Consider the following 24,292-nt stretch of genomic DNA (forward strand, 5'->3'; position numbering starts at 1 on the left):
ATGATTATTTGCAAAAAAAAAATGTTTACCAGTTTGAACATCAAATATGTTGTCTTAGTAGCATATTCAACTGAATATGGGTTGAAAATGATTTGCAAAGCATTGTATTCCGTTTATATTTACATCTAACACAATTTCCCAACTCATATGGAAACGGGGTTTGTACTTTTAACAAGCTACGATAAGGTATACCCAATGTTTATTTGAATAGAAGTACACATAATCATAAAATAAAACACAAATCCCTCACAAATTGAATTATGAATGTGATTTTATTGCCCTTATCCATCTTTTAGCAGCCACAGAGTAAATTAGTATTGGAAACAAAATGAATTAACTCAGGAATCTCAGTACTAAATATTGAGATCGAGATCCAAAACAAATATCGATACCGGGGTAGTAAAGAATCATGCGATCTGCGTAACGGGGCAGTCCTTTGGCTGGTCCAAGAACAGAGTCTGAAACATGTGGTTGTAGAAGTCTGGGTGGTAGAGGCAGGCACGGGTGCAGTCGGGACTGAAGTTGAACTCAAGAATCTGTGGGGTCATGACTCGCTCACCTGTACCAAAATGTAAACAAAGACTAAAACACAGACACATTTAACAATGACAATGCTTTTTTGAAATAATTCTTAAGTATAAAAATCATGTGATTGAAGTGACTCTTTGACTTGGAAACATATCAATATTTTCCATCCATGAAATAAAGAAGGGGCAGCAGAAATATTGTCTGAGATTATAGGGGGTGGAAATGTCCACATACTGGTAATATTTTTGAGAATGTAGACTGTAGATTGCATTGATTGAAGAACCTCTTTCAGAGTGAGCTGACTGCAGACTACAGAGCCAGGGGCGAGGTTAGAGGGTGGCTCACTGGGTTGATGTGTGGGGGTGCAGGGTTTGGTGGTAGCGGGGGTGTATATTGTAGCCCGGAAGAGTTAGGTCTGCATGGGATTCTGGGTATTTGTTCTGTTGTGTTTACGTTGTGTTACGGTGTGGATGTTCTCCCGAAATGTGTTTTTCATTCTTGTTTGGTGTGGGTTTACAGTGTGGCGCATATTTGTAACAGTGTTAAACTTCACAGGTCACCCTCAGTGTGACCTGTATGGCTGTTGACCAAGTATGTCTTGCAGTCACTTACGTGTGTGTACAGAAGCCAAATACAACATGTGACTGGGCTGGCACGCTGTTTGTACAGGTTATAGAGGGCGCTAAAGGCAGAGCCATCACGGCACGCCCTTAATATTATTGTTTGGGTGAAAATCGGCAGACATTCGAGAGAATGGTTGCCCTGAAATTCGGGAGTCTCCCGGAAAAATCGGGAGGGTTGGCAAGTATGACACTGTCAAGCGCCATACATATAAAACTCGCGGCCCGCACTAACATTACATTTTCATATTAAAGGGGAACATTATCACCAGACCTATGTAAGCGTCAATATATACCTTGATGTTGCGGAAAAAAGACCATATATTTTTTTAAACGATTTCCGAACTCTAATTGGGTGAATTTTGGCGAATTAAACGCCTTTCTATTATTCGTTGTGATGTCACATCGGGAAGCAATCCGCCATTTTCTCACTTTCGTCGGTGTGTTGTCGGAGGGTGTAACAACACAAACAGGGACGGATTCAAGTTGCACCAGTGGCCCAAAGATGCGAAAGTGGCAAGAAATTGGACGAAATTTGTTCAAAATACGAGGGTGTGGGGAAAGCCGACGAAATGGTCAGTCGTTTGTTCCGCACACTTTACCGACGAAAGCTATGCTACGACAGAGATGGCAAGAATGTGTGGATATCCTGCGACACTCAAAGCAGATGCATTTCCAACGATAAAGTCAAAGAAATCTGCCGCCAGACCCCCATTGAATCTGCCGGAGTGTGTGAGCAATTCAGGGACAAAGGACCTCGGTAGCACGGCAAGCAATGGCGGCAGTTTGTTCCCGCAGACGAGCGAGCTAAACCCGCTATCGACCCTAGCTTCCCTGGCCTGCTGACATCAACTCCAAAACTGGACAGATCAGCTTTCAGGAAAAGAGCGCGGATGAGGGTATGTCTACAGAATATATTAATTGATGAAAATTGGGCTGTCTGCACTCTCAAAGTGCATGTTGTTGCCAAATGTATTTCATATGCTGTAAACCTAGTTCATAGTTGTTAGTTTCCTTTAATGCCAAACAAACACATACCAATCGTTGGTTAGAAGGCGATCGCCGAATTCGTCCTCGCTTTCTCCCGTGTCGCTGGCCGTCGTGTCGTTTTCGTCGGTTACGGTTCAAACTGATATGGCTCAATAGCTTCAGTTTCTTCTTCAATTTCGCTTAAGCCGCTGAAATCCGAGTCTGAATCCGATGTCGCTATAGCTTGCTGTTCTTTCCGCCATGTTTGTTTGTGTTGTTTGTTTGTGACGTCACAGGAAAATGGACGGGTGGTTATAACGATGGTTAAAATCAGGCACTTTGAAGCTTTTTTTTAGGGATATTCCGTGATGGGTAAAATTTTGAAAAAAACTTCGAAAAATAAAATAAGCCACTGGGAACTGATTTTTAATGGTTTTAACCCTTCTGAAATTGTAATAATGTTCCCCTTTAAAACAAATGTAATTTTCTACACTTCAATCACATGTTGATTGTTTTATAACCAATCCATTCTTGGTGTATACTGAGGTAAATGAACAAGTCACTGTTCAAATACTTCTTCCTAGATGTACCAAAATACTGCCTATGTCTGATTTAGTCATCCCAGGATTATCAACATTGAATTATTGTGAGAACAATCGATGTTTTTGTTACAAAAAATTGTCCCAAGTAGGTATGGAATACTTACCATTGTCCAACGTCTTCCACTTGAGCATGAGGTCCACAGCATAGATAGCTCGGGAAGACGGGTATGGACAGATACCATACGGAGCAGGTCGAGAACTAGCAGCTAGGAAGACACTCTTGAATGCTTGAAACAACTTCGACTGCAAGGGGAAAGGTAACAAAAATCCAGTTGGTTTGAGGAAGTCTTACCAACAAAACAGAAGTACACTAAAACAAAAAAGTTTTTACCACTGCTTATCAATACTCCAAATCAAGGTGTAGAACATAGACAGACAACACCGACCATGGAGCAGAGACGTCAGAGCAAGAAAATGTGGTTATGTCACTTTGCTAACACAATCCTTATTGGCTTAGTTATGTAATCCATCCATCCATTTTCTACCGCTTGTCCCTTTCGGGGTTGCCGGAGCCTATCTCAGCTGCATTCGGGCGGTAGGCGGTACACCCTGGACCTCATCACAGGTAGACAACATTCACACTCACATTCACACACTAGGGTCAATTTAGTGTTGCCAATCAACCTATCCCCAGGTGCATGTCTTTGGAGGTGGGAGGAAGCCGGAGTACCCGGAGGGAACCCACGCAGTCACGGGGAGAACATGCAAACTCCATACATAAACGATCCCGAGCCCATGATCGAACCCAGGACCTTCGTATTGTGAGGCACACGCACTAACCCCTGTTCCAACGTGCTGCCTTAGTTATGTAATCTTATACAAAAAGGCTTTCATGCCTATAAAAAAAACACATTCATAACAAATAGAAATGCAACGATATCAACATCTCACAGTACAATATCTTCACGGTACGATAGTATTGTGGTATAGATCAAAAAAGAAAGACTTGATCATCAATTCATACATGATATTACAAACCCCGTTTCCATATGAGTTGGGAAATTGTGTTAGATGTAAATATAAACGGAATACAATGATTTGCAAATCATTTTCAACCCATATTCAGTTGAATATGCTACAAAGACAACATATTTGATGTTCAAACTGATAAACATTTTAACTTTAGAATTTGATGCCAGCAACACGTGACAAAGAAGTTGGGAAAGGTGGCAATAAATACTGATAAAGTTGAGGAATGCTCATCAAACACTTATTTGGAACATCCCACAGGTGAACAGGCTAATTGGGAACAGGTGGGTGCCATGATTGGGTATAAAAGTAGATTCCATGAAATGCTCAGTCTTTCACAAACAAAGATGGGGCGAGGGTCACCACTTTGTCAACAAATGCGTGAGCAAATTGTTGAACAGTTTAAGAAAAACCTTTCTCAACCAGCTATTGCAAGGAATTTAGGGATTTCACCATCTACGCTCCGTAATATCATCAAAGGGTTCAGAGAATCTGGGGGAAATCACTGCACGTAAGCAGCTAAGCCCGTGACCTTCAATCCCTCAGGCTGTACTGCATCAACAAGCGACATCAGTGTGTAAAGGATATCAACACATGGGCTCAGGAACACTTCAGAAACCCACTGTCAGCAACTACAGTTGGTCGCTACATCTGTAAGTGCAAGTTAAAACTCTCCTATGCAAGGCAAAAACCGTTTATCAACAACACCCAGAAACGGCGTCCGCTTCGCTGGGCCTGAGCTCATCTAAGATGGACTGATACAAAGTGGAAAAGTGTTCTGCGGTCTGACGAGTCCACATTTCAAATTGTTTTTGGAAACTGTGACGTCGTGTCCTCCGGACCAAAGAGGAAAAGAACCATCCGGATTGTTATAGGCGCAAAGTTGAAAAGCCAGCATCTGTGATGGTATGGGGGTGTATTAGTGCCCAAGACATGGGTAACTTACACATCTGTGAAGGCGCCATTAATGCTGAAAGGTACATACAGGTTTTGGAGCAACATATGTTGCCATCCAAGCAACGTTACCATGGACGCCCCTGCTTATTTCAGCAAGACAATGCTGGCTTCATAGTAAAAGAGTGCGGGTACTAGACTGGCCTGCCTGTAGTCCAGACCTATCTCCCATTGAAAATGTGTGGCGCATTATGAAGCCTAAAATACCACAACAGAGACCCCCGGACTGTTGAACAACTTAAGCTGTACATCAAGCAAGAATGGAAAAGAATTCCACCTGAGAAGCTTCAAAAATGTGTCTCCTCAGTTCCCAAACGTTTACTGAGTGTTGTTGAAAGGAAAGGCCATGTAACACAGTGGTGAACATGCCCTTTCCCAACTACTTTGGCACGTGTTGTTAATTATTATTTGCAAAAAAATAAATAAAGTTTATGAGTTTGAACATCAAATATGTTGTCTTTGTAGTGCATTCAATTGAATATGGGTTGAAAAGGATTTGCAAATCTTTGTATTTACATCTAACACAATTTCCCAACTCATATGGAAACGGGGTTTGTAAACGCGAAAGCTAAAAAAAACAAAAAACACTTACAATCTGATATATCACTAAGCTTTCGAATTTTGTTGTAAAAATCTCCTTCCAAGTCTGTCCCTGACACCCGCATTTCAGGCTGGCCGCTCTGGAAACGCTCTGTGGAAACGCTCCCCACCCACACTGCTTGGGGCCTCGTCTGAGCTGCTGTGACTTAGGTTACCATAGTAACTAATTAGCTTACCATAGGAACTAGTATATCATGCAAAAGCGCAGATTCCAACCATTGAAATACTTTGTATAGTTCAAGACTTACGGTCATTTGAAAACATCACTGCACATCATAATGACAGCTACACTGTCATAGGGGGGGCCAGATTGAAAAGCTTAACATGTGGCATGTGGCCCCTGGGCCTTAATGTGCCCAGGTCTGACATAAAAAAAATATTTTTTTTAATGTGCGGCAACATTTATTTTACTTTGTAGTGGTAGCGACTTCCTCCCGGTGAAATTCCTTTGTTTTCACTTTATGCGTGTTTACACTGGAGTCTGATAAAAATCACATTCTTCTTACAGTGAGAGCTGGAAAAAAAATCAGATTGAAAAAAAATCTAATTTGGGCCACTTTGGCCTACCGTCTTAGATGACTTACTTCCACTTCCTCCCATGGATACTGAGGGTATTGCTGTTCAAACATGGGGATGAAGTCATCGTAGTGGACCTGGACAGATGCAAACAGACATTCAGTGCATTTCTAGGCACTAAAATGATATGATTTCGCAAATAATTCAGTTTCTTCCATTTTGACACCTACATATGAAAGTTTTTAAAGTACCACTGATAGTCGCACACACACTAGGTGTGGTGAAATGAATCTCTGCATTTGACACAGCCCCTTGTTCCACCCCCTGGGAGGTGAGGGGAACGGTGGGCACGCCCGGGAGTCCTTTTTGGTGATTTAACCCCCAATTCCAACCCTTGATGCTGAGTGCCAAGCAGGGAGGTAATGGGTCTGTGGGGGTTGGGATGTGGCCAGCGCTGTCTGCAGGAGCAAAGGTCACCGCCTCTGTCCATGGTGCTGAGAACAGAGCGCCATCAGACGGGGGGGCGTGGCAGTGCTGACGGCGAGACACAGCTGGCAGGTGATTAGATTTCACAGGTGGTACGTGTTAATCTAATCATCGGTTGTCTTTAACAGTAAGCGGCCGGGAGCAGGAGGGGAGAGAGGATACGGACGTGACTGAAAACTTTTGTTGAAATCTTATTATTAAAACCTGCGCACTTGGCTCCTATGCCGTGTCTGACAGTGGGACTGCGAGGACACAACTTCCACAGGGTCCCATTTTTATAGTCTTTGTTATGACTTGAACTGACGACCGACCGATCTCAGGACGGACACACTAACCACAAGGCCACTGAGCAGGCCTTGAAGTCCCAATATACATTCTCTAGATCTAATCCTACTGTTGGCCATTACTCTCGCGATTGTGGTCATTTCATCTTGTTTAGCTGTGGATAATTGTGGGCTACTCGCCAACAACAGAGCTCGGAGCTGTCACTAGCAGGTGCTCTCAGTTCTAAAGTATAAGAATACCTTTGCAAAGCTAGTTTGTGTATGTAATGTTAAAAGGTGTGTTTAAAACAGCAACTGCTTTAGTTCTTTGTAGTTGTGGTGATCAACAAAGAGAGAAAAAAAAATACCCATTTTGATGAATTGCTTTGATTATTCAAACTACGCAGTGCATTTTATTTTATCGCTAGGTCAATACAACATGATTTTCTTTACTCGCTGAAATGTATTCATTGAGTGGCAGACAATACTTTTCATGTGAACTACAACTATATCTTTTTATCACTGACTAAATAAGACATAGTCAATTTACTCCATTCAAATACTAGTGTGAGGACAAAAAAAGGTATGGTGTTAAAAGTATGGACATTTAAAACAGGGCTGGCTTTAAGATTGAATTTAATTATTATTATAATTGAATTTAGGGATTTGAAATGTCTAAAATCCTCCTAAAATCTTATAAAATGGCTCTATTAATACAATTATAAATGGTCTAAAAATGAATTTACGTTGACAAAACCAGCTCATGCTGGTATGTTACAGAAGACTGTAGCTCGAAACAGAGGTCATGACAGCCCACGGCAAAGCCAAATTATTTGAGTACATTTAAGGTAAACTGTTTGTTGCTCCTGGACAAACAATCGAAAGCATTGTTGATATGTACCGTATTTTTCAGACTATTGTCAGGTTCAAACACTGATGACATCTATTAAACGAGACAAGAAGCAAGGAATTAAACAGAGCCAGAATTAAATTTGCTGAAATTGAGGAGAAACGTCTGGACTGTACTCTCTGTACAGTCTTCCAGCACGCTCTGGCGAAAGATTGTACGCCACCTCTTTTTATTTGGACTTTCCCTGTTTACATAACAACAGCTCTTTCTAAAGGAATGGGGGGTATATAAACAGCCATTGTTTTCGGTCACATTAACACAAACGAAAAATATGCCTCGGGCTTGGACTGGTCCTGGATCGAGCTTGGGCAGGTCTTGGATCAAAATAGATAACCCCTCCCGTCTCCTCCCATCGTACACAATGGAATTTTACAAGCCTTTGGCTTGGTGCAACAAAGACAGCCTCTTGTCTGTTCACTGGGAACTCAGAGAACGGAAAGTTTTTTGATAATTTACATACAATTTTTCTGACACTATAAGGCGCACTGTCAATAAATGGTCCATTCTCGATATTTGTTCATATATAAAGCGCATCGGACTATAAGGCGCATAAGAATGAATGAAATTGCAGGCCAGAGCTCAGATGAATACAGTAGTTACATTACAATATTTTGCCAATAATCATTTCCAGTGGTAGAATTTAGAGATGTCCGATGTCAACTCAAGTTATGGAAAAAAATGCCAACATGGACATATTGAAGTCACAAAGTGCATTTTTCTTTTTTAACATGCCTCAAAACAGCAGCTTGGAATTTGGGACATGCTCTCCCTGAGAGAGCATGAGGAGGTTGAGGTAGGCGGGGTTGAGGTGGAGGGGATAGAATAGCGGGGGGTGTATATTGTAGCGTCCCGGAAGAGTCAGTGCTGCAAGGGGTTCTGGGTATTTGTTCTGTTGTGTTGATGTTGTGTTACGGTGCGGATGTTCTCCCAAAATGTGTTTGTCATTCTTGTTTGGTGTGGGTTCAGTGTGGCGCATATTTGTAACAGTGTTAAAGTTGTTTATACGGCCACCCTCAGTGTGACCTGTATGGCTGTTGACCAAGTATGCGTGGCATTCACTTGTGTGTGTGAAAAGATGTAGATATTATGTGACTGGGCCGGCACGCAAAGGCAGTGCCTTTAAGGCACGCCCCCAATATTGTTGTCTGGGTGGAAATCGGGAGAATGGTTGCCCCGGGAGATTTTCGGGAGGGGTACTGAAATTCGGTAGTCTCCCGGGAAAATCGGGAAGGTTGGCAAGTATGACTGGGAGACGCAATTGCTCTGTACTTCTCCCTACGTCCGTGTACCACTCTGTACAGCTGCGTTTTAAAAAGTCATAAATTTTACTTTTTGAAACCGATACCGATAATTTCCGATATTACATCTTAAAGCATTTATCGGCCGATAATATCGGCAGTCCGATATTATTGGACATCTCTAGTAGAAATCACACGTTACGACACTAAAACACCAAAAGGACAGTGTTGTAGATATCTTTGTAAGATCCGCTTATTATACTTCCGAGCACAATAACACATTCTGACTTCGGAAATAATAACCCATTTGGCTTTCAAACGTTGAAAACATTTGGGAAGTACCTGCTTGAGCTCCACATCTTCTGCATAGTTCATAACAGTAAAGTGTTTCTGGTAGTCATCAAAGTGATCCAGGGAGAAGGGTCTGGAGAGGGGTTAAAACATGGGTAATTACAATCATTTTCATGAAGCATTTAAGTCCCATCTTAAAACTCAATTGTATACTCTAGCCTTTAAATAGACCCCCTTTTTAGACCAGTTGATCTGCCGTCTCTTTTCTTTTCTGCTCTGCCGGAGAGGAGGGGGCACAGGTTCGGTGGCCATGGATGAAGAGCTGGCTGTCCAGAGTCGGGACCCGGGGTGGACCGCTCGCCTGTGCATCGGTTGGGGAGATCTCTGCGCTGCTGACCTGTCTCCGCTCGGGATGGTCTCCTGCTGGCCTCACTATGGACTGGACTCTCACTATTATGTTAGATCCACTATGGACTGGACTCTCACTATTATGTTAGATCCACTATGCTTGTGGGACTTTCACAATATTATGCTAGACCCACTCGAAGTCCATTGCATCCGGTCTCCCCTAGAAGGGGGGGAGTCAACCACATCTGCGGTCCTCTCCAAGGTTTCTCATAGTCATTCTCATTGACATCCCACTGGGTTGTGAGTTTTTCCTTGCCCTTATGTGGGCTCTGAACCGAGGATGTCGTTGTGGCTTGTGCAGCCCTTTGAGACACTTGTGATTTAGGGCTATATAAATAAACATTGATTGATTGATTGATTTATCCTGGGCGGTATAGCTCGGTTGGTAGAGTGGCCATGCCAGCAATTTGAGGGTTCCAGGTTCGATCCCCGCCATCCTCGTCACTGCTGTTGTGTCCTTGGGCAAGACACTTTATCCACCTGATCCCAGTGCCACCCACACTGGTTTAAATGCCATCCATCCATCCATCTTCTTCCGCTTATCCGAGGTCGGGTCGCGGGGGCAGCAGCCTAAGCAGGGAAGCCCAGACTTCCCTCTCCCCAGCCACTTCGTCCAGCTCTTCCTGTGGGACCCCGAGGCGTTCCCAGGCCAGCCGGGAGACATAGTCTTCCCAACGTGTCCTGGGTCTTCCCCGCGGCCTCCTACCGGTCGGACGTGCCCTAAACACCTCCCTAGGGAGGCGCTCAGGTGGCATCCTGACCAGATGCCCGAACCACCTCATCTGGCTCCTCTCGATGTGGAGGAGCAGCGGCTTTACTTTGAGCTCCCCCCGGATGGCAGAGTTTCTCACCCTATCTCTAAGGGAGAGCCCCGCCACCCGGCGGAGGAAACTCATTTCGGCCTCTTGTACCTGTGATCTTGTCCTTTCGGTCATAACCCAAAGCTCATGACCATAGGTGAGGATGGGAACGTAGATCGACCGGTAAATTGAGAGCTTTGCCTTCCGGCTCAGCTCCTTCTTCACCACAACGGATCGATACAGCGTCCGCATTACTGAAGACGCCGCACCGATCCGCCTGTCAATCTCACGATCCACTCTTCCCTCACTCATGAACAAGACTCCGAGGTACTTGAACTCCTCCACTTGGGTTTGGTTTAAATGTAACTTAGATATTGGGTTTCACTATGTAAAAGCGCTTTGAGTCACTAGAGAAAAGCGCTATATAAATATAATTAACTAACTAACATCCTGCTCACAGTGAAACTGCTACACTGTCCTGCCAGACTGATATGGTTTCGTGCCAGGTCTGTAGTTTCCAACACTATTCAGCTATTTCTTGGATCCTCATTCAATCGTTTTGTATGTGGGATGCTTTTGAACCACACTGATCATTGATATTGTATATTGCAAGTATTTCAAGGACTCTTGAAAATCAGCTTTGGGTGTAAAGTTAACATCTCTGGCAAAGGCCTGAGCATCCTCCCAAGTCAAATGTACCTTGGGTTATGTAGTTGATAAATCTACCTAAATGTTCTGGGGACGATATACTTCTAAAGTCACACACAACTCTAGAACTGTACATGGTTCAGTGGCGTTCTCTGGGCTTCTACTTCTCTAGTGGACTGCAAAGAAAGGTTTGATGCACTGTCAACTGTCGGATCACTGCATGCAGTCATGGGCAGTAACAAGCTTGGCGGTAGCTTCACTTTGAGTCGCGATTCCTCTAACTTGGCTATTTTTAGACCCGTGTAGCGAGGTAGCTTACATCAAAGACAGAAAATAGACTGCGACTCCACGTAAAAAAAGAAAAACAGAGAAAATACAATGACCTGGATGAATGAGAACATACACTATTTTGCCAAAAGTATTTTGCCACCCATCCAAATGATCAGAATCGGGTGTCCTAATCACTTGGCCCGGGGTATAAAATCAAGCACTTAGGCATGGAGACTGTTTCTACCAACATTTGTGAAAGAATGGGCCGCTCTCAGAATTTCCAACGTGGAACTGTCATAGGATGCCACCTGTGCAACAAATCCAGTCGTGAAATGTCCTCGCTCCTAAATATTCCAAAGTCAACTTTATTATAGGAAAAGTGAAGAGTTTGGGAACAACAGCAACTCAGCCACCAAGTGGTAGGCCACGTAAAGTGACAGAGAGGGGTCAGCGGATGCTGAAGCGCATAGTGCAAAGACTTTCTGCACAGTCAGTTGCTACAGAGCTCCAAACTTCATCTGACCTTCCAATTAGCCCACGTACAGTACGCAGAGAGCTTCATGGAATGGGTTTCCATGGGCGAGCAGCTGCATCTAAGCCACACATCACCAAGTCCAATGCAAAGTGTGGGATTCAGTGGTGTAAAGCACGTCGCCACTGGACTCTAGAGCAGTGGAGACGCCTTCTCTGGAGTGATGAATGACGCTTTTTCATCTAGCAATCTGATGGACGAGTCTGGGTTTGGAGGTTGCCAGGAGAACGATAGGCAAGTGTGAAATTTGATGGAGGAAGAATTATGGTGTGGGGTTGTTTTTCAGGAGTTGGGCTTGGCTCCTTCGTTCCAGTGAAAGGAACTATTGAATGCTCCAGGATACCAAAACATTTTGGACAATTCCATGCTCCCAACCTTGTAGGAACAGTTTGGAGCAGGACCCTTCCTCTTCCAACATGACTGTGCACCAGCGCACAAAGCAGAGTCTGGTGTGGATGAACTTGACTGGCCTGCATAGAGTCCTGACCTGAACTTGATAGAACACCTTTGGGAAGAATTAGAACGGAGCCTAAGAGCCAGGCCTTCTCGACCAACATCAGTGTGTGACCTCACCATTGCGCTTTTGAAAGAATGGTCAAAAATTCCTATAAACACACTCTGCAACCTTGTGGACAGCCTTCCTAGAAGAGTTGAAGCTGTAATAGCTGCAAAAGGAGGACCGACATCATGTTGAACCCTATGGGTTACGATGATTGGTTGGTGTTCGTATAATGATGTACTGTAAATGTGTCCTGGGTCTTTCTCGAGACCTTCTGCTGGTCGGACGTACACGGAAAACCTCACCAAGGAGATGCCCAAATTGCCCAAGCCAGCTCATCTACTGTAGTTCCTCCCAACGTGGAGGACCAGCATTACAAACTTTGCCTTTTATGCTCAGCTTCGTCTCTACCGTCTAGGGGACGGTGTGGCGCGGTCGGAAGAGCGGCCGTGCCAGCAAACTGAGGGTTCCTGGTTCGATCCCCACCTTCTACCAACCTAGTCACGTCCGTTGTGTGCTTGAGCAAGACACTTCACCCTTGCTCCTGATGGGTCGTGGTTACGGCCTTGCATGGCAGCTCCCACCATCAGTGTGTGAATGTGTGTGTGAATGGGTGAATGTGGAAATAGTTTCAAAGCGCTTTGAGTACCTTGAAGGTAGAAAAGCGCTATACAAGTATAACCCAAAACCTATTTACCACAACGGACCAATACATCATTGGAGATGCTGCATCAATCTGCCTGTCAATTTGGCAATTGATTCTTCCCTCAGGCAAACTACCATGCGCTCACAAATACCCTGCGGAATATAGAGTCGGTCCACAGTCCCAAGACCAGGAACCCCAATGCACCTCCAGTATCCAGCGGACCCTCCTCAATCCCCAAATGATCAGGAATGCTGAAGAATGTATTCTTGCGATGGTTGGAAAACACCCTCAGGATCCTAATCTTTAAAAAGAGGAACCACCACCATATTCTCAGGCACCGCCCCTGTACTCGATGCTAAAGATTAATGTCAACCAAGGCGTGGCGCGGTTGGGAGAGTAGCTGTGCCAGCAACCTGATGGTTTCTGGTTCAATCCCCACCTTCTAAAGTCCGTTGTGTCCTTGAGCTCCTGATGGGTCGTGGTTACGGCCTTGCTTGGCAGCTCCCGCCATCAGTGTGTGTGAATGGGTGAATGTGGAAATAGTTTCAAAGCGCTTTGAGTACCTTGAAGGTAGAAAAGCGCTATACAAGTATAACCCATAACCCATTTACCATAACGGACCAATACATCATTGGAGATGCTGCATCAATCTGCCTGTCAATTTGGCAATTGATTCTTCCCTCAGGCAAACTACCATGCGCTCACAAATACCCTGCGGAATATAGAGTCGGTCCACAGTCCCAAGACCAGGAACCCCAATGCCCCTCCAGTATCCAGCGGACCCTCCTCAATCCCCAAATGATCAGGAATGCAGAGGAATGTATTCTTGCTATGGTTGGAACACACCCTCAGGATCCTAATCTTTAAAAAGAGAAACCACCACCATATTCTCAGGCACCGCCCCTGTACGCGATGCTAAAGATTAATGTCAACCAAGGCGTGGCGCGATTGGGAGAGAAGCTGTGCCAGCAACCTGAGGGTTTCTGGTTCAATCCCCACCTTCTAAAGTCCGTTGTGTCCTTGAGCTCCTGATGGGTCGTGGTTACGGCCTTGCTTGGCAGCTCCCCCCATCAGTGTGTGAATGTGTGTGTGAATGGGTGAATGTGGAAATAGTTTCAAAGCGCTTTGAGTACCTTGAAAGTAGAAAAGCGCTATCCAAGTATAACCCATAACCCATTTACCATAACGGACCAATACATCATTGGAGATGCTGCATCAATCTGCCTGTCAATTTGGCAATTGATTCTTCCCTCAGGCAAACTACCATGCGCTCACAAATACCCTGCGGAATATAGAGTCGGTCCACAGTCCCAAGAACAGGAACCCCAATGGACCTCCAGTATCCAGTGGACCCTCCTCAATCCCTAAATGATCAGGAATGCTGAAGAATGTATTCTTGCGATGGTTGGAACACACCCTCAGGATCCTAATCTTTAAAAAGAGAAACCACCACTATATTCTCAGGCACCGCCCCTGTACTCGATGCTAAAGATTAATGTCAACCAAGGTGTGGCGCTGTTGGGAGAGTAGCTGTGCCAGCAACCTGAGGGTTTCTGGTTCAATCCCCACCTTCTAAAGTCCGTTGTGTCCTTGAGCTCCTGATGGGTCGTGGTTACGGCCTTGCTTGGCAGCTCCCGCCATCAGTGTGTGTGAATGGGTGAATGTGGAAATAGTTTCAAAGCACTTTGAGAACCTTGAAGGTAGAAAAGCGCTATACAAGTATAACCCATAACCTATTTACCACAATGGACCAATACATCATTGAAGATGCTGCATTAATCTGCCTGTCAATTTGGCAATTGATTCTTCCCTCAGGCAAACTACCATGCACTCACAAATACCCTGCGGAATATAGAGTCGGTCCACAGTCCCAAGACCAGGAACCCCAATGCATGTCCAGTATCCAGCGGACCCTCCTCAATCCCCAAATGATCAGGAATGCTGAGGAATGTATTCTTGCGATGGTTGGAACACACCCTCAGGATCCTAATCTTTAAAAAGAGAAACCACTACCATATTCTCAGGCACCGCCCCTGTATGCGATGCTAAAGATTAATGTCAACCAAGGCGTGGCGCGGTTGGGAGAGTAGCTGTGCCAGCAACCTGAGGGTTTCTGGTTCAATCCCCACCTTCTAAAGTCCGTTGTGTCCTTGAGCTCCTGATGGGTGGTGGTTAGGGCCTTGCGTGGCAGCTCCCGCCATCAGTGTGTGAATGGGTGAATGTGGAAATAGTGTGAAAGCGCTTTGAGAACCTTGAAGGTAGAAAAGCGCTATACAAGTATAACCCATTTATCATTTACCAAGACCGCCTCCCATGCCGTAGGGAACTCGTCACAGTGGAGTATTTTAACCACCCTGGCAACCTTCTGCAAGTCTTTCATAGCCCGTATTTTCTCGAGCTCTTCCTTCAGCCCTTGGTACATTTTCCGTGTTTCTTTTTCCCAATGTTGCTATCACTCGGGACTGCTACATCTATCAAGACTGTTGTATTTTTCCGACTGGTTAGCCATGACCGGTTTGTCCATCCTGATGTTGAAGTCCTCCAGGATCTTCACACTATGCCTGCTACCTTGTTATGCCGCTCATTCCTGTTTGTATGTCATATTATTTGACAAGTACATGATACCATATCATGCCATACCTATTAGCAAAGCGTAACCAGAAGACTTTGTAGGCATAGAGACGCAGAGGCTTGACAGAGCGCAACATCAACATGTAGCGGATGTCAAACTTGACCCATCCGACGTCCTCCCTGTAGAACAGTACTGGATCTTCAATGTATTTACACACCACCTGGGGAATGAAACCATGTTGCAATTACAAACCCTGTTTCCATATGAGTTGGGAAATTGTGTTAGATGTAAATATAAACGGAATACAATGATTTGTAAATAATTTTCAACGCATATTCAATTGAATGCACTACAAAGACAAGGTATTTGATGTTCAAACTCATAAACTTTATTTTTTTTTGCAAATAATAATTAACTTATATTTTCATGGCTGCAACACATGCCAAAGTAGTTGGGAAAGCGCATGTTCACCACTGTGTTACATCACCTTTTCTTTTAACAACACTCAATAAACGATTGGGAACTGAGGAAACTAATTGTTGAAGCTTTGAAAGTGGAATTCTTTCCCATTCTTGTTTTATGTAGAGCTTCAGTCGTTCAACAGTCCGGGGTCTACGCTGTCGTATTTTAGGCTTCATAATGCGCCACACATTTTCGATGGGAGACAGGTCTGGACTGAAGGCGGGCCAGGAAAGTACCCGCACTCTTTTTTTACGAAGCCAAGCTGTCGTAACACGTGCTGAATGTGGCTTGGCATTGTCTTGCTGAAATAAGCAGGGGCGTCCATGAAAAAGACGGCGCTTAGATGGCAGCATATGTTGTTCCAAAACCTGTATGTACCTTTCAGCATTAATGGTGCCTTCACAGATGTGTAAGTTACCCATGCCTTGGGCACTAATGCACCCCCATACCATCACAGATGCTGGCTTTTGAACTTTGCGTCGATAACAGTCTGGATGGTTCGCTTCCCCTTTGGTCCGGATGACACAATGTCGAATATTTCCAAAAACAATTTGAAATGTGGACTCGTCAGACCACAGAACACTTTTCCACTTTGCATCAGTCCATCTTAGATGATCTCGGGTCCAGAGAAGCCGGCGGCGTTTCGGGATGTTGTTGATAAATGGCTTTCGCTTTGCATAGTAGAGCTTTAACTTGCACTTACAGATGTAGCGACCAACTGTATTTAGTGACAGTGGTTTTCTGAAGTGTTCCTGAGCCCATGTGGTGATATCCTTTAGAGATTGATGTCGGTTTTTGATACAGTGGTCAACACACGAAGGTCACGGTCATTCAATGTTGGTTTCCGGCCATGCCGCTTACGCGGAGTGATTTCTCCAGATTCTCTGAACCTTTTGATGATATTATGGACCGTAGATGTTGAAATCCCTAAATTTCTTGCAATTGCATTTTGAGAAACGTTAAACTGTTTGACTATTTGCTCACGCAGTTGTGGACAAAGGGGTGTACCTCGCCCCATCCTTTCTTGTGAAAGACTGAGCATTTTTTGGGAAACTGTTTTTATACCCAATCATGGCACCCACCTGTTCCCAATTAGCCTGTTCACCTGTGGGATGTTCCAAATAAGTGTTTGATGAGCATTCCTCAACTTTATTAGTATTTATTGCCACCTTTCCCAACTTCTTTGTCACGTGTTGCTGGCATCAAATTCTAAAGTTAATGATTATTTGCAAAAAAAAATGTTTATCAGTTTGAACATCAAATATGTTGTCTTTGTAGCATATTCAACTGAATATGGGTTGAAAATGATTTGCAAATCACTGGTTTTGGGTTTTGAATATATATTTTGATGTCAATTGTCTGTTATGTATTGCAGTCGTGTTATAAACATCAGATTTTTCATTTGAGTCCTTTTGAATACATTAGCAAAAACTTGCCAGTGGGGTTTAGTACAGTAATATAATACAAACCCCGTTTCCATATGAGTTGGGAAATTCTATTAGATATAAATATATAAACGGAATACAATGATTTGCAAATCCTTTTCAACCCATATTCAATTGAATGCACTACAAAGACAACATATTTGATGTTCAAACTCATAAATGTTTTCTTTTTTTTTTTGCAAATAATAATTAACTTAGAATTTCATGGCTGCAACACGTGCCAAAGTAGTTGGGAAAGGGCATGTTCACCACTGTGTTACATGGCCTTTCCTTTTAACAACACTCAGTAAACGTTTGGGAACTGAGGAGACACATTTTTTAAGCTTCTCAGGTGGAATTATTTCCCATTCTTGCTTGATGTACAGCTTAAGTTGTTCAACAGTCCGGGGGTCTCCGTTGTGGTATTTTAGGCTTCATAATGCGCCACACATTTTCAATGGGAGACAGGTCTGGACTACAGGCAGGCCAGTCTAGTACCCGCACTCTTTTACTATGAAGCCACGTTGATGTAACACGTGGCTTGGCATTGTCTTGCTGAAATAAGCAGGGGCGTCCATGGTAACGTTGCTTGGATGGCAACATATGTTGCTCCAAAACCTGTATGTACCTTTCAGCATTAATGGCGCCTTCACAGATGTGTAAGTTACCCATGTCTTGGGCACTAATACACCCCCATACCATCACAGATGCTGGCTTTGCAACTTTGCGCCTATAACAATCCGGATGGTTCTTTTCCTCTTTGGTCCGAAGAACACGACGTCCACAGTTTCCAAAAATAATTTAAAATGTGGACTCGTCAGACCACAGAACACTTTTCCACTTTGTATCAGTTCATCTTAGATGAGCTCAGGCCCAGCAAAACCGACGGCGTTTCTGGGTGTTGTTGATAAACGGTTTTCGCGTTGCATAGGAGAGTTTTAACTTGCACTTACAGATGTAGCGACCAACTGTAGTTACTGACAGTGGGTTTCTGAAGTGTTCCTGAGCCCATGTGGTGATATCCTTTACACACTGATGTCGCTTGTTGATGCATTACAGCTTGAGGGATCGAAGGTCACGGGCTTAGCTGCTTACGTGCAGTGATTTCTCCAGATTCTCTGAACCTTTTGATGATATTGCGGACCGTAGATGGTGAAATCCATAAATTCCTTGCAATAGCTGGTTGAGAAAGGTTTTTCTTAAACTGTTCAACAATTTGCTCACGCATTTGTTGACAAAGTGGTGACCCTCACCCCATCCTTGTTTGGGAATGACTGAGCATTTCACGGAATCTACTTTTATACCCAATCATGGCACCCACCTGTTCCCAATGTGCCTGTTCACCTGTGGGATGTTCCAAATAAGTGTTTAATGAGCATTCCTCAACTTTATCAGTATTTATTGCCACCTTTCCCAACTTCTTTGTCGCGTGTTGCTGGCATCAAATTCTAAAGTTAATGATTATTTGCACAAAAAAAAATGTTTATGAGTTTGAACATCAAATATGTTGTCTTTGTAGCATATTCAACTGAATATGGGTTGACAATGATTTGCAAATCATTGTATTCCGTTTATATTTACATCTAACACAATTTCCCAACTCATATGGAAACAGGGTTTGTAGAAGATAAAATGCTCATTGAACTTTGTCAATACCTTTGGCGTACTCTCCCTCTGTCGGATTATGTAGTTCAGATTGTTAGTGATGTGTATGTCCATCCCACGGGCCAAATTCCAGGGCTTGCATATCCAGTGGTTATCGTCTCCCCTGAAAAAACAAAAGTGCAGTGAAGTGAATTATATTTATATAGTGCTTTTTCTCTAGTGACTCAAAGCGCTTTACATAGTGAAACCCAATATCTAAGTTGCATTTAAACCAGTGTGGGTGGCACTGGGAGCAGGTGGGTAAAGTGTCTTGCCCAAGGACACAACGGCAGTGACTAGGATAGCGGAAGCAGGGATCGAACCTGGAACACTCAAGTTGCTGGCACGGCCACTCTACCAACCGAGCTATACCGCCCCAAAAGTGAATACATACATACGGTATACCAGTACTAACAAAGTATGTATAAGGTATGAATAAAGCTATTATTCTGCCTTTGCAAAATATCGATACTTTTTTTCGCCCTCATGCTGCTGAGCCGAGGCGCATGTTGAGTGTTAAAGCAGAAACAGTGTGGAGAGAAAGAATGGTTAATAAAGAGGGTGGTGAAGTACAATATGGAGGCAATCGGGCTTCAAAACTAACAATAAAGGAGACGCTTTAAAACACGCCTCGCCAAAGGTGGCAATACGGTATTAGCACCTTTGCTTTAAACTAAGGTCAATATTGAAACAACAAGCAATCAGGAGTTGAAAGAGTGACCTTACTGTATGTACACATTAATGCACACACAGCTGGTTGGATGTCGCCAATTATTAGCCAAGTCTAAATCGTGTCGCGTAAACGAATAATGCAAGTGAAATGACTGATTTTTGTAAAAACTCCCAGTTTCATTGAACAATATGTGTTAACCTGCTAGATGTCTTATCTGTGTAGTTTTAGCCATAGTGTTGATTTTAGTAGACTAATTATTGTATCAAAATTGGCAACTATAAATCATGAAGCATTTGTGTGGAGGGGGGCGTGGCCCGCAGGCCTGCCGCAGATCGGGGTGTGCAAGGACCGGCCTCGAAGACAGCGATAGGTGAGTAGATGGCCCAGGTCGGCCTTGTTATCTAATCACCTGTCGCCTTTATTAGCAGCAGCCGGGACGAGACAGGGGAGTTGGAGTGGGAGCCAGAGAGAGAGAGAGAGAGAGAGAGAGACACGGACTCAGAAAATACATTTTGCTGGAAAGCAAAAGCCTTGCACTATTTATGCAAATAAAACAGTGTTGTACCCTGAAACCCGGGCTCTCGTGGCAGTGTGTGGTGGTCCGAGGAACCCACTAGAGGGCAACCTCTACAATTTGATACAATGCCAACAGAGCTTTCCATGAGGAGACTTCCAGTTGAGCATGGACGGTGTAGGGCACAGGTGTCAAACTCAAGGCCCGGCCAGATGTGGCCCGCCACTTCATTATTTTTGGCCCCTCAAAAGCCTGGAAATAATATGTATCAATAAAGTACTGTAACTTTTCTTACTAAATGTATTCTTTCTTTCTATTTTTGGGGGGAAACAATATATGTACTCCATGTGATCGCAAATTATGTTAACTTAAATGTTGTCTAATTATGACAAAATATGTTATCAAACATTCACACCATTTTTTCAATAGAAATACATGTTAATAATGATTTTAAAGCAAGTTATCCATCAAATTGTGCAATGTAAAAGTAGCAATAGATTGCATGGTAAAATTGTGAAATTGACCGTGGTCTTTACAGCATTTTTCTCTAAATGAAAAAAACAGTACTTTTTTTTAAAATGTTTTGGCATTTACAGTAATACACCGAAAAATCCACAGTCGTTGATTTGCGGTAAAAAATAAATACATTTTAAAAAAAAATCGCAGCTCAGGTGCCAAAATGTTACTGTAAAATTGCATTTTTTTTCATTTACAGTTAAAAAACTAATATTACAGTAAAATTCTGGCAACTGAGCTGACATTTTGTACTATAAAAACAGCAGTACTGTTTTTCCATTTACAGTAATTTATACAAAAATTTGAGGTGAAATTATTGCAACTTACCATATTTGTTTTTACATTTTTATTTTTTTTAATCTACTAATAAAATTAATTAAAAAGGTATGTAATAATAGTCATTGTTAGAAGCGGCCCTTCAACTACGATGTGGCCCTCATTGAAAACGAATTTGACACTTCTGGTGTAGGGCGTCCTTAGAGGGGGTCATACTTGCCAACCCTCCCGATTTTCCCGGGAGACTCCCGAATTTCAGTGCCCCTTCGGAAATTCTCCCGGGGCAAACATTCTCCCGATCTCCACCCAGACAACTAAATTGGGGGCGTGCCTTAAAGGCATTGCCTATGCGTGCCGGCCTAGTCACATAATATTTACGGCTTTTCTCACACACACGAGTGAATGCCATGCATACTTGGTCAACAGCCATACAGGTCACACTGAGGGTGGCCGTATAAACAACTTTAACACTGTTATAAATATGCGCCACACTGTGAACCCACACCAAACAAGAATGACAAACACATTTCGGGAGAACATCCGTACCGTAACACAACATAAACACAACAGAACAAATACCCAGAAGCCCTTGCAGCACTAACTCTTCCGGGGCGCTACAATATACACCCGCCCACCCCCATCTCCCGAATTCGGAGGTCTCAAGGTTGGCAAGTATGGAGGGGGCTCTGATGAAATGTGACTTTTTTGTGTTTTACTCTCACTTTTGCTGGCTCCAGCCGTCAACTCAACAATACTTTGACTAACCTGTCGTGCACAGCTTCATTTTTTATCATTGCAACTGTCAATTCCTCAGTCTGGCCTAGGAAAATCCGACACGCCAAGCATCGTGCGTGTCTGGATCCAGATATCATAGAGGAAGTCGGAAAAGGGACGAAATGTGAGCCGACATCCTTGACCGTTTTAAATCCGTTGTCAGCGGAGAGATAGCAGCTGTTATGGAACCATTCGAGATCATTCTCTCATCCCATAGTGGGGCCATGGCTAGCCTGGAGCTCGCTGCTAATGCTAACGAGCTAACTGACCTCCGTGCTAGTGTCAACAAGCGAATTGCCACCGTGGATCTCCTCTCTAAAAAATGCGATGAATAATATCCGAGTGGTGAGCTTCTATGAGGTGTGTGTGGGGCCCCCGTCCGACTGAGTTTACCAGTTCTTGCAGGAAGTGCTGAAGCTCCAAGACAAGACCATGTCGTTGTGGCTTGTGCAGCCCTTTGAGACACTTGTGATTTAGGACAATATAAGTAAACATTGATTGATTGATTGATCGACATGTGATGTCATGGGTTTTTGGGGCGCAGTTATCCATAGTAACCAAGAATGTTCCGTCTGAAAGATAGGACATGAACCATTTGTGAACAGTACCAGAGAGGCCCAACAGGTGTTTCAGTCTATTTCAAAGAATGAGGTGATCTACTGTATCAAAGGAAGCACTAAGATCCAGTAGAACCAAGACCGTTTCTGAGAGTCGGCACTCAACCTGGGATCGTTCACAATCTTTAAAAGGGTTGTCTAATGTGGTTCACCGTAAATATATACTGAAATTTATTTAAAATATTACATGTATTTAGAAAAATTAAACGGTTGTTTAAAACAGGCTTTTCTAAAATGTTACTTAAAAATTATAAGTTTGATACTCGTCTAAAATTATAAAGACTTTCAGGATTAAATTGCGCCTCTTTAGCAGGCGCCTGTGGAAAGACCTCTGTCTGAAGCAAGCAATCGAAGATGTTTAACAATCTCCTCTGTCAAAGAACCATAAAATATTCAAAAATATTTGGTTGGAATTGAATCTAAAAGACATGTGGTGGGTTTCATTGTAGAAAAACCCTGTCAAGCATCTCAGCATTAACCAGGACAAAACTGTCCAACTGTCCATGAAACTAAAACTGTTTATACTTACTAAACCGTCCAATGTGTGATGTCTGTAGGAGCGTTTTCATGCATATTTGCATGTGCTATCATAATGTAACCAAGCGAGTGTTGTTAGCATTAGCTGAAATGCTAACACGTTTACGAGTGTCTGTGTTAGTATTATTAACTTACAATGACATTAATTTTGTATTTTTTCCAGTTTTGCAAATTCCCCAATAAATTCACCAATCCGTCACCGTGGAGTTATTGAGTCTTTTTAGCTGTTTGGATAGCTGGCTTGCACAGCTAGTGGGTCCATGACCATGACTTCTGTTTTGTTTGATCAGCTGTTTTACTGCCGCGTTACAGACACCGTTTGCAAACAATTAAGGTCTTTAAATAGACATTTACAGAATTGTTTCTGTGTAAACTCATTTTGGGATGAATATATATGTGGCTTGTAGTCTGGTGCGACTAATATATGGAAAAGTGTTATATTTTTGTATTTATTTAGTGGGTGCGGCTTATATGCACTGGCGCGCGGAAAATACAATAACAGATTTTCATTGTAATGGATTTTTTTTTTAAAGAAGAAGAAAAGAAAAACCTCTGGTGTGTCAGTTGATAGTGCCTTATGAACTGTGGAAGCTCTGTCTGGAGGTTGAAGGTTTCCGGTATCACATCAGAACCAATCTCCAGTCTCCGGGCCAAGGCAGAAAGGCAATCCTTTACAGTGATAAGGTTCTCGCAGGGAAACTGGTTCAATAGGACGTGAGGTCGATCCTCACTAAACCTCCTGTTAGAAAAGAAAATATTCAAATGGAGAAAAAGTACAGATGTGAATAAAACTGTTGACAGCCTTCTGTGAAAGAAAAGACCCAGTGGTCACTGAAATAACTTGAAACTGACAAAAGTAACAATAATGAAATAATAGAACCATGAGGTTTTTAAAAGCTTTGTTGAATCACAGATTAAAATCGAAGTCAGATAACGATTTTTGGAACTTTTTAGTAAATTTGTCAATAAGCAGATCTCGACGACCAAATGTTGGCACTACCTCCACGTCTGCCACGATTAACAAACACAAACGTAATAATAATTAACTTAGAATTTCATGGCTGCAACACGCTGGCCTTTCCTTTTAACAACACTCAGTAAATGTTTGGGAACTGAGGAGACACATTTTTTAAGCTTCTCAGGTGGAATTCTTTCCCATTCTTGCTTGATGTACAGCTTAAGTTGTTCAACAGTCCGGGGGTCTCCATTGTGGTATTTTAGGCTTCATAATGCACCACACATTTTCAATGGGAGACAGGTCTGGACTACAGGCAGGCCAGTCTAGTACCCTCACTCTTTTACTATGAAGCCATGTTGATGTAACACGTGGCTTGGCATTGTCTTGCTGAAATAAGCAGGGGCGTCCATGGTAACGTTGCTTGGATGGCAACATATGTTGCTCCAAAACCTGTAAGTACCTTTCAGCATTAATGGCGCCTTCATAGATGTGTAAGTTAGCCATGTCTTGGGCACTAATACACCCCCATACCATCACAGATGCTGTCTTTTCAACTTTGCGCCTATAACAATCCGG

At 43.2% G+C, this 24,292-nt stretch overlaps 1 protein-coding gene across 1 annotated transcript in view; it reads right to left on the reverse strand.

The window, feature by feature from the left end:
* Nucleotides 1-272: 272 nt before the first annotated feature.
* ttll12 (tubulin tyrosine ligase-like family, member 12) overlaps nucleotides 273-24,292 on the reverse strand; it is a 79,186-nt gene continuing 55,166 nt past the window's right edge. Inside the window, exons 8-14 of the mRNA XM_061961234.1 lie at nucleotides 23,309-23,497; nucleotides 18,864-18,975; nucleotides 15,390-15,541; nucleotides 8,998-9,079; nucleotides 5,827-5,895; nucleotides 2,824-2,962; nucleotides 273-559 (exon numbers count right to left, since the gene is read on the reverse strand). Of these exons, the coding sequence (XP_061817218.1) occupies nucleotides 408-559; nucleotides 2,824-2,962; nucleotides 5,827-5,895; nucleotides 8,998-9,079; nucleotides 15,390-15,541; nucleotides 18,864-18,975; nucleotides 23,309-23,497 (895 nt within the window). The 3' untranslated portion in view covers nucleotides 273-407. The remainder of the gene's footprint in view (nucleotides 560-2,823; nucleotides 2,963-5,826; nucleotides 5,896-8,997; nucleotides 9,080-15,389; nucleotides 15,542-18,863; nucleotides 18,976-23,308; nucleotides 23,498-24,292) is intronic.

The sequence above is a fragment of the Nerophis lumbriciformis genome, linkage group LG05 (genome assembly GCF_033978685.3).
Source record: "Nerophis lumbriciformis linkage group LG05, RoL_Nlum_v2.1, whole genome shotgun sequence".
Lineage (NCBI taxonomy): Eukaryota > Metazoa > Chordata > Actinopteri > Syngnathiformes > Syngnathidae > Nerophis > Nerophis lumbriciformis.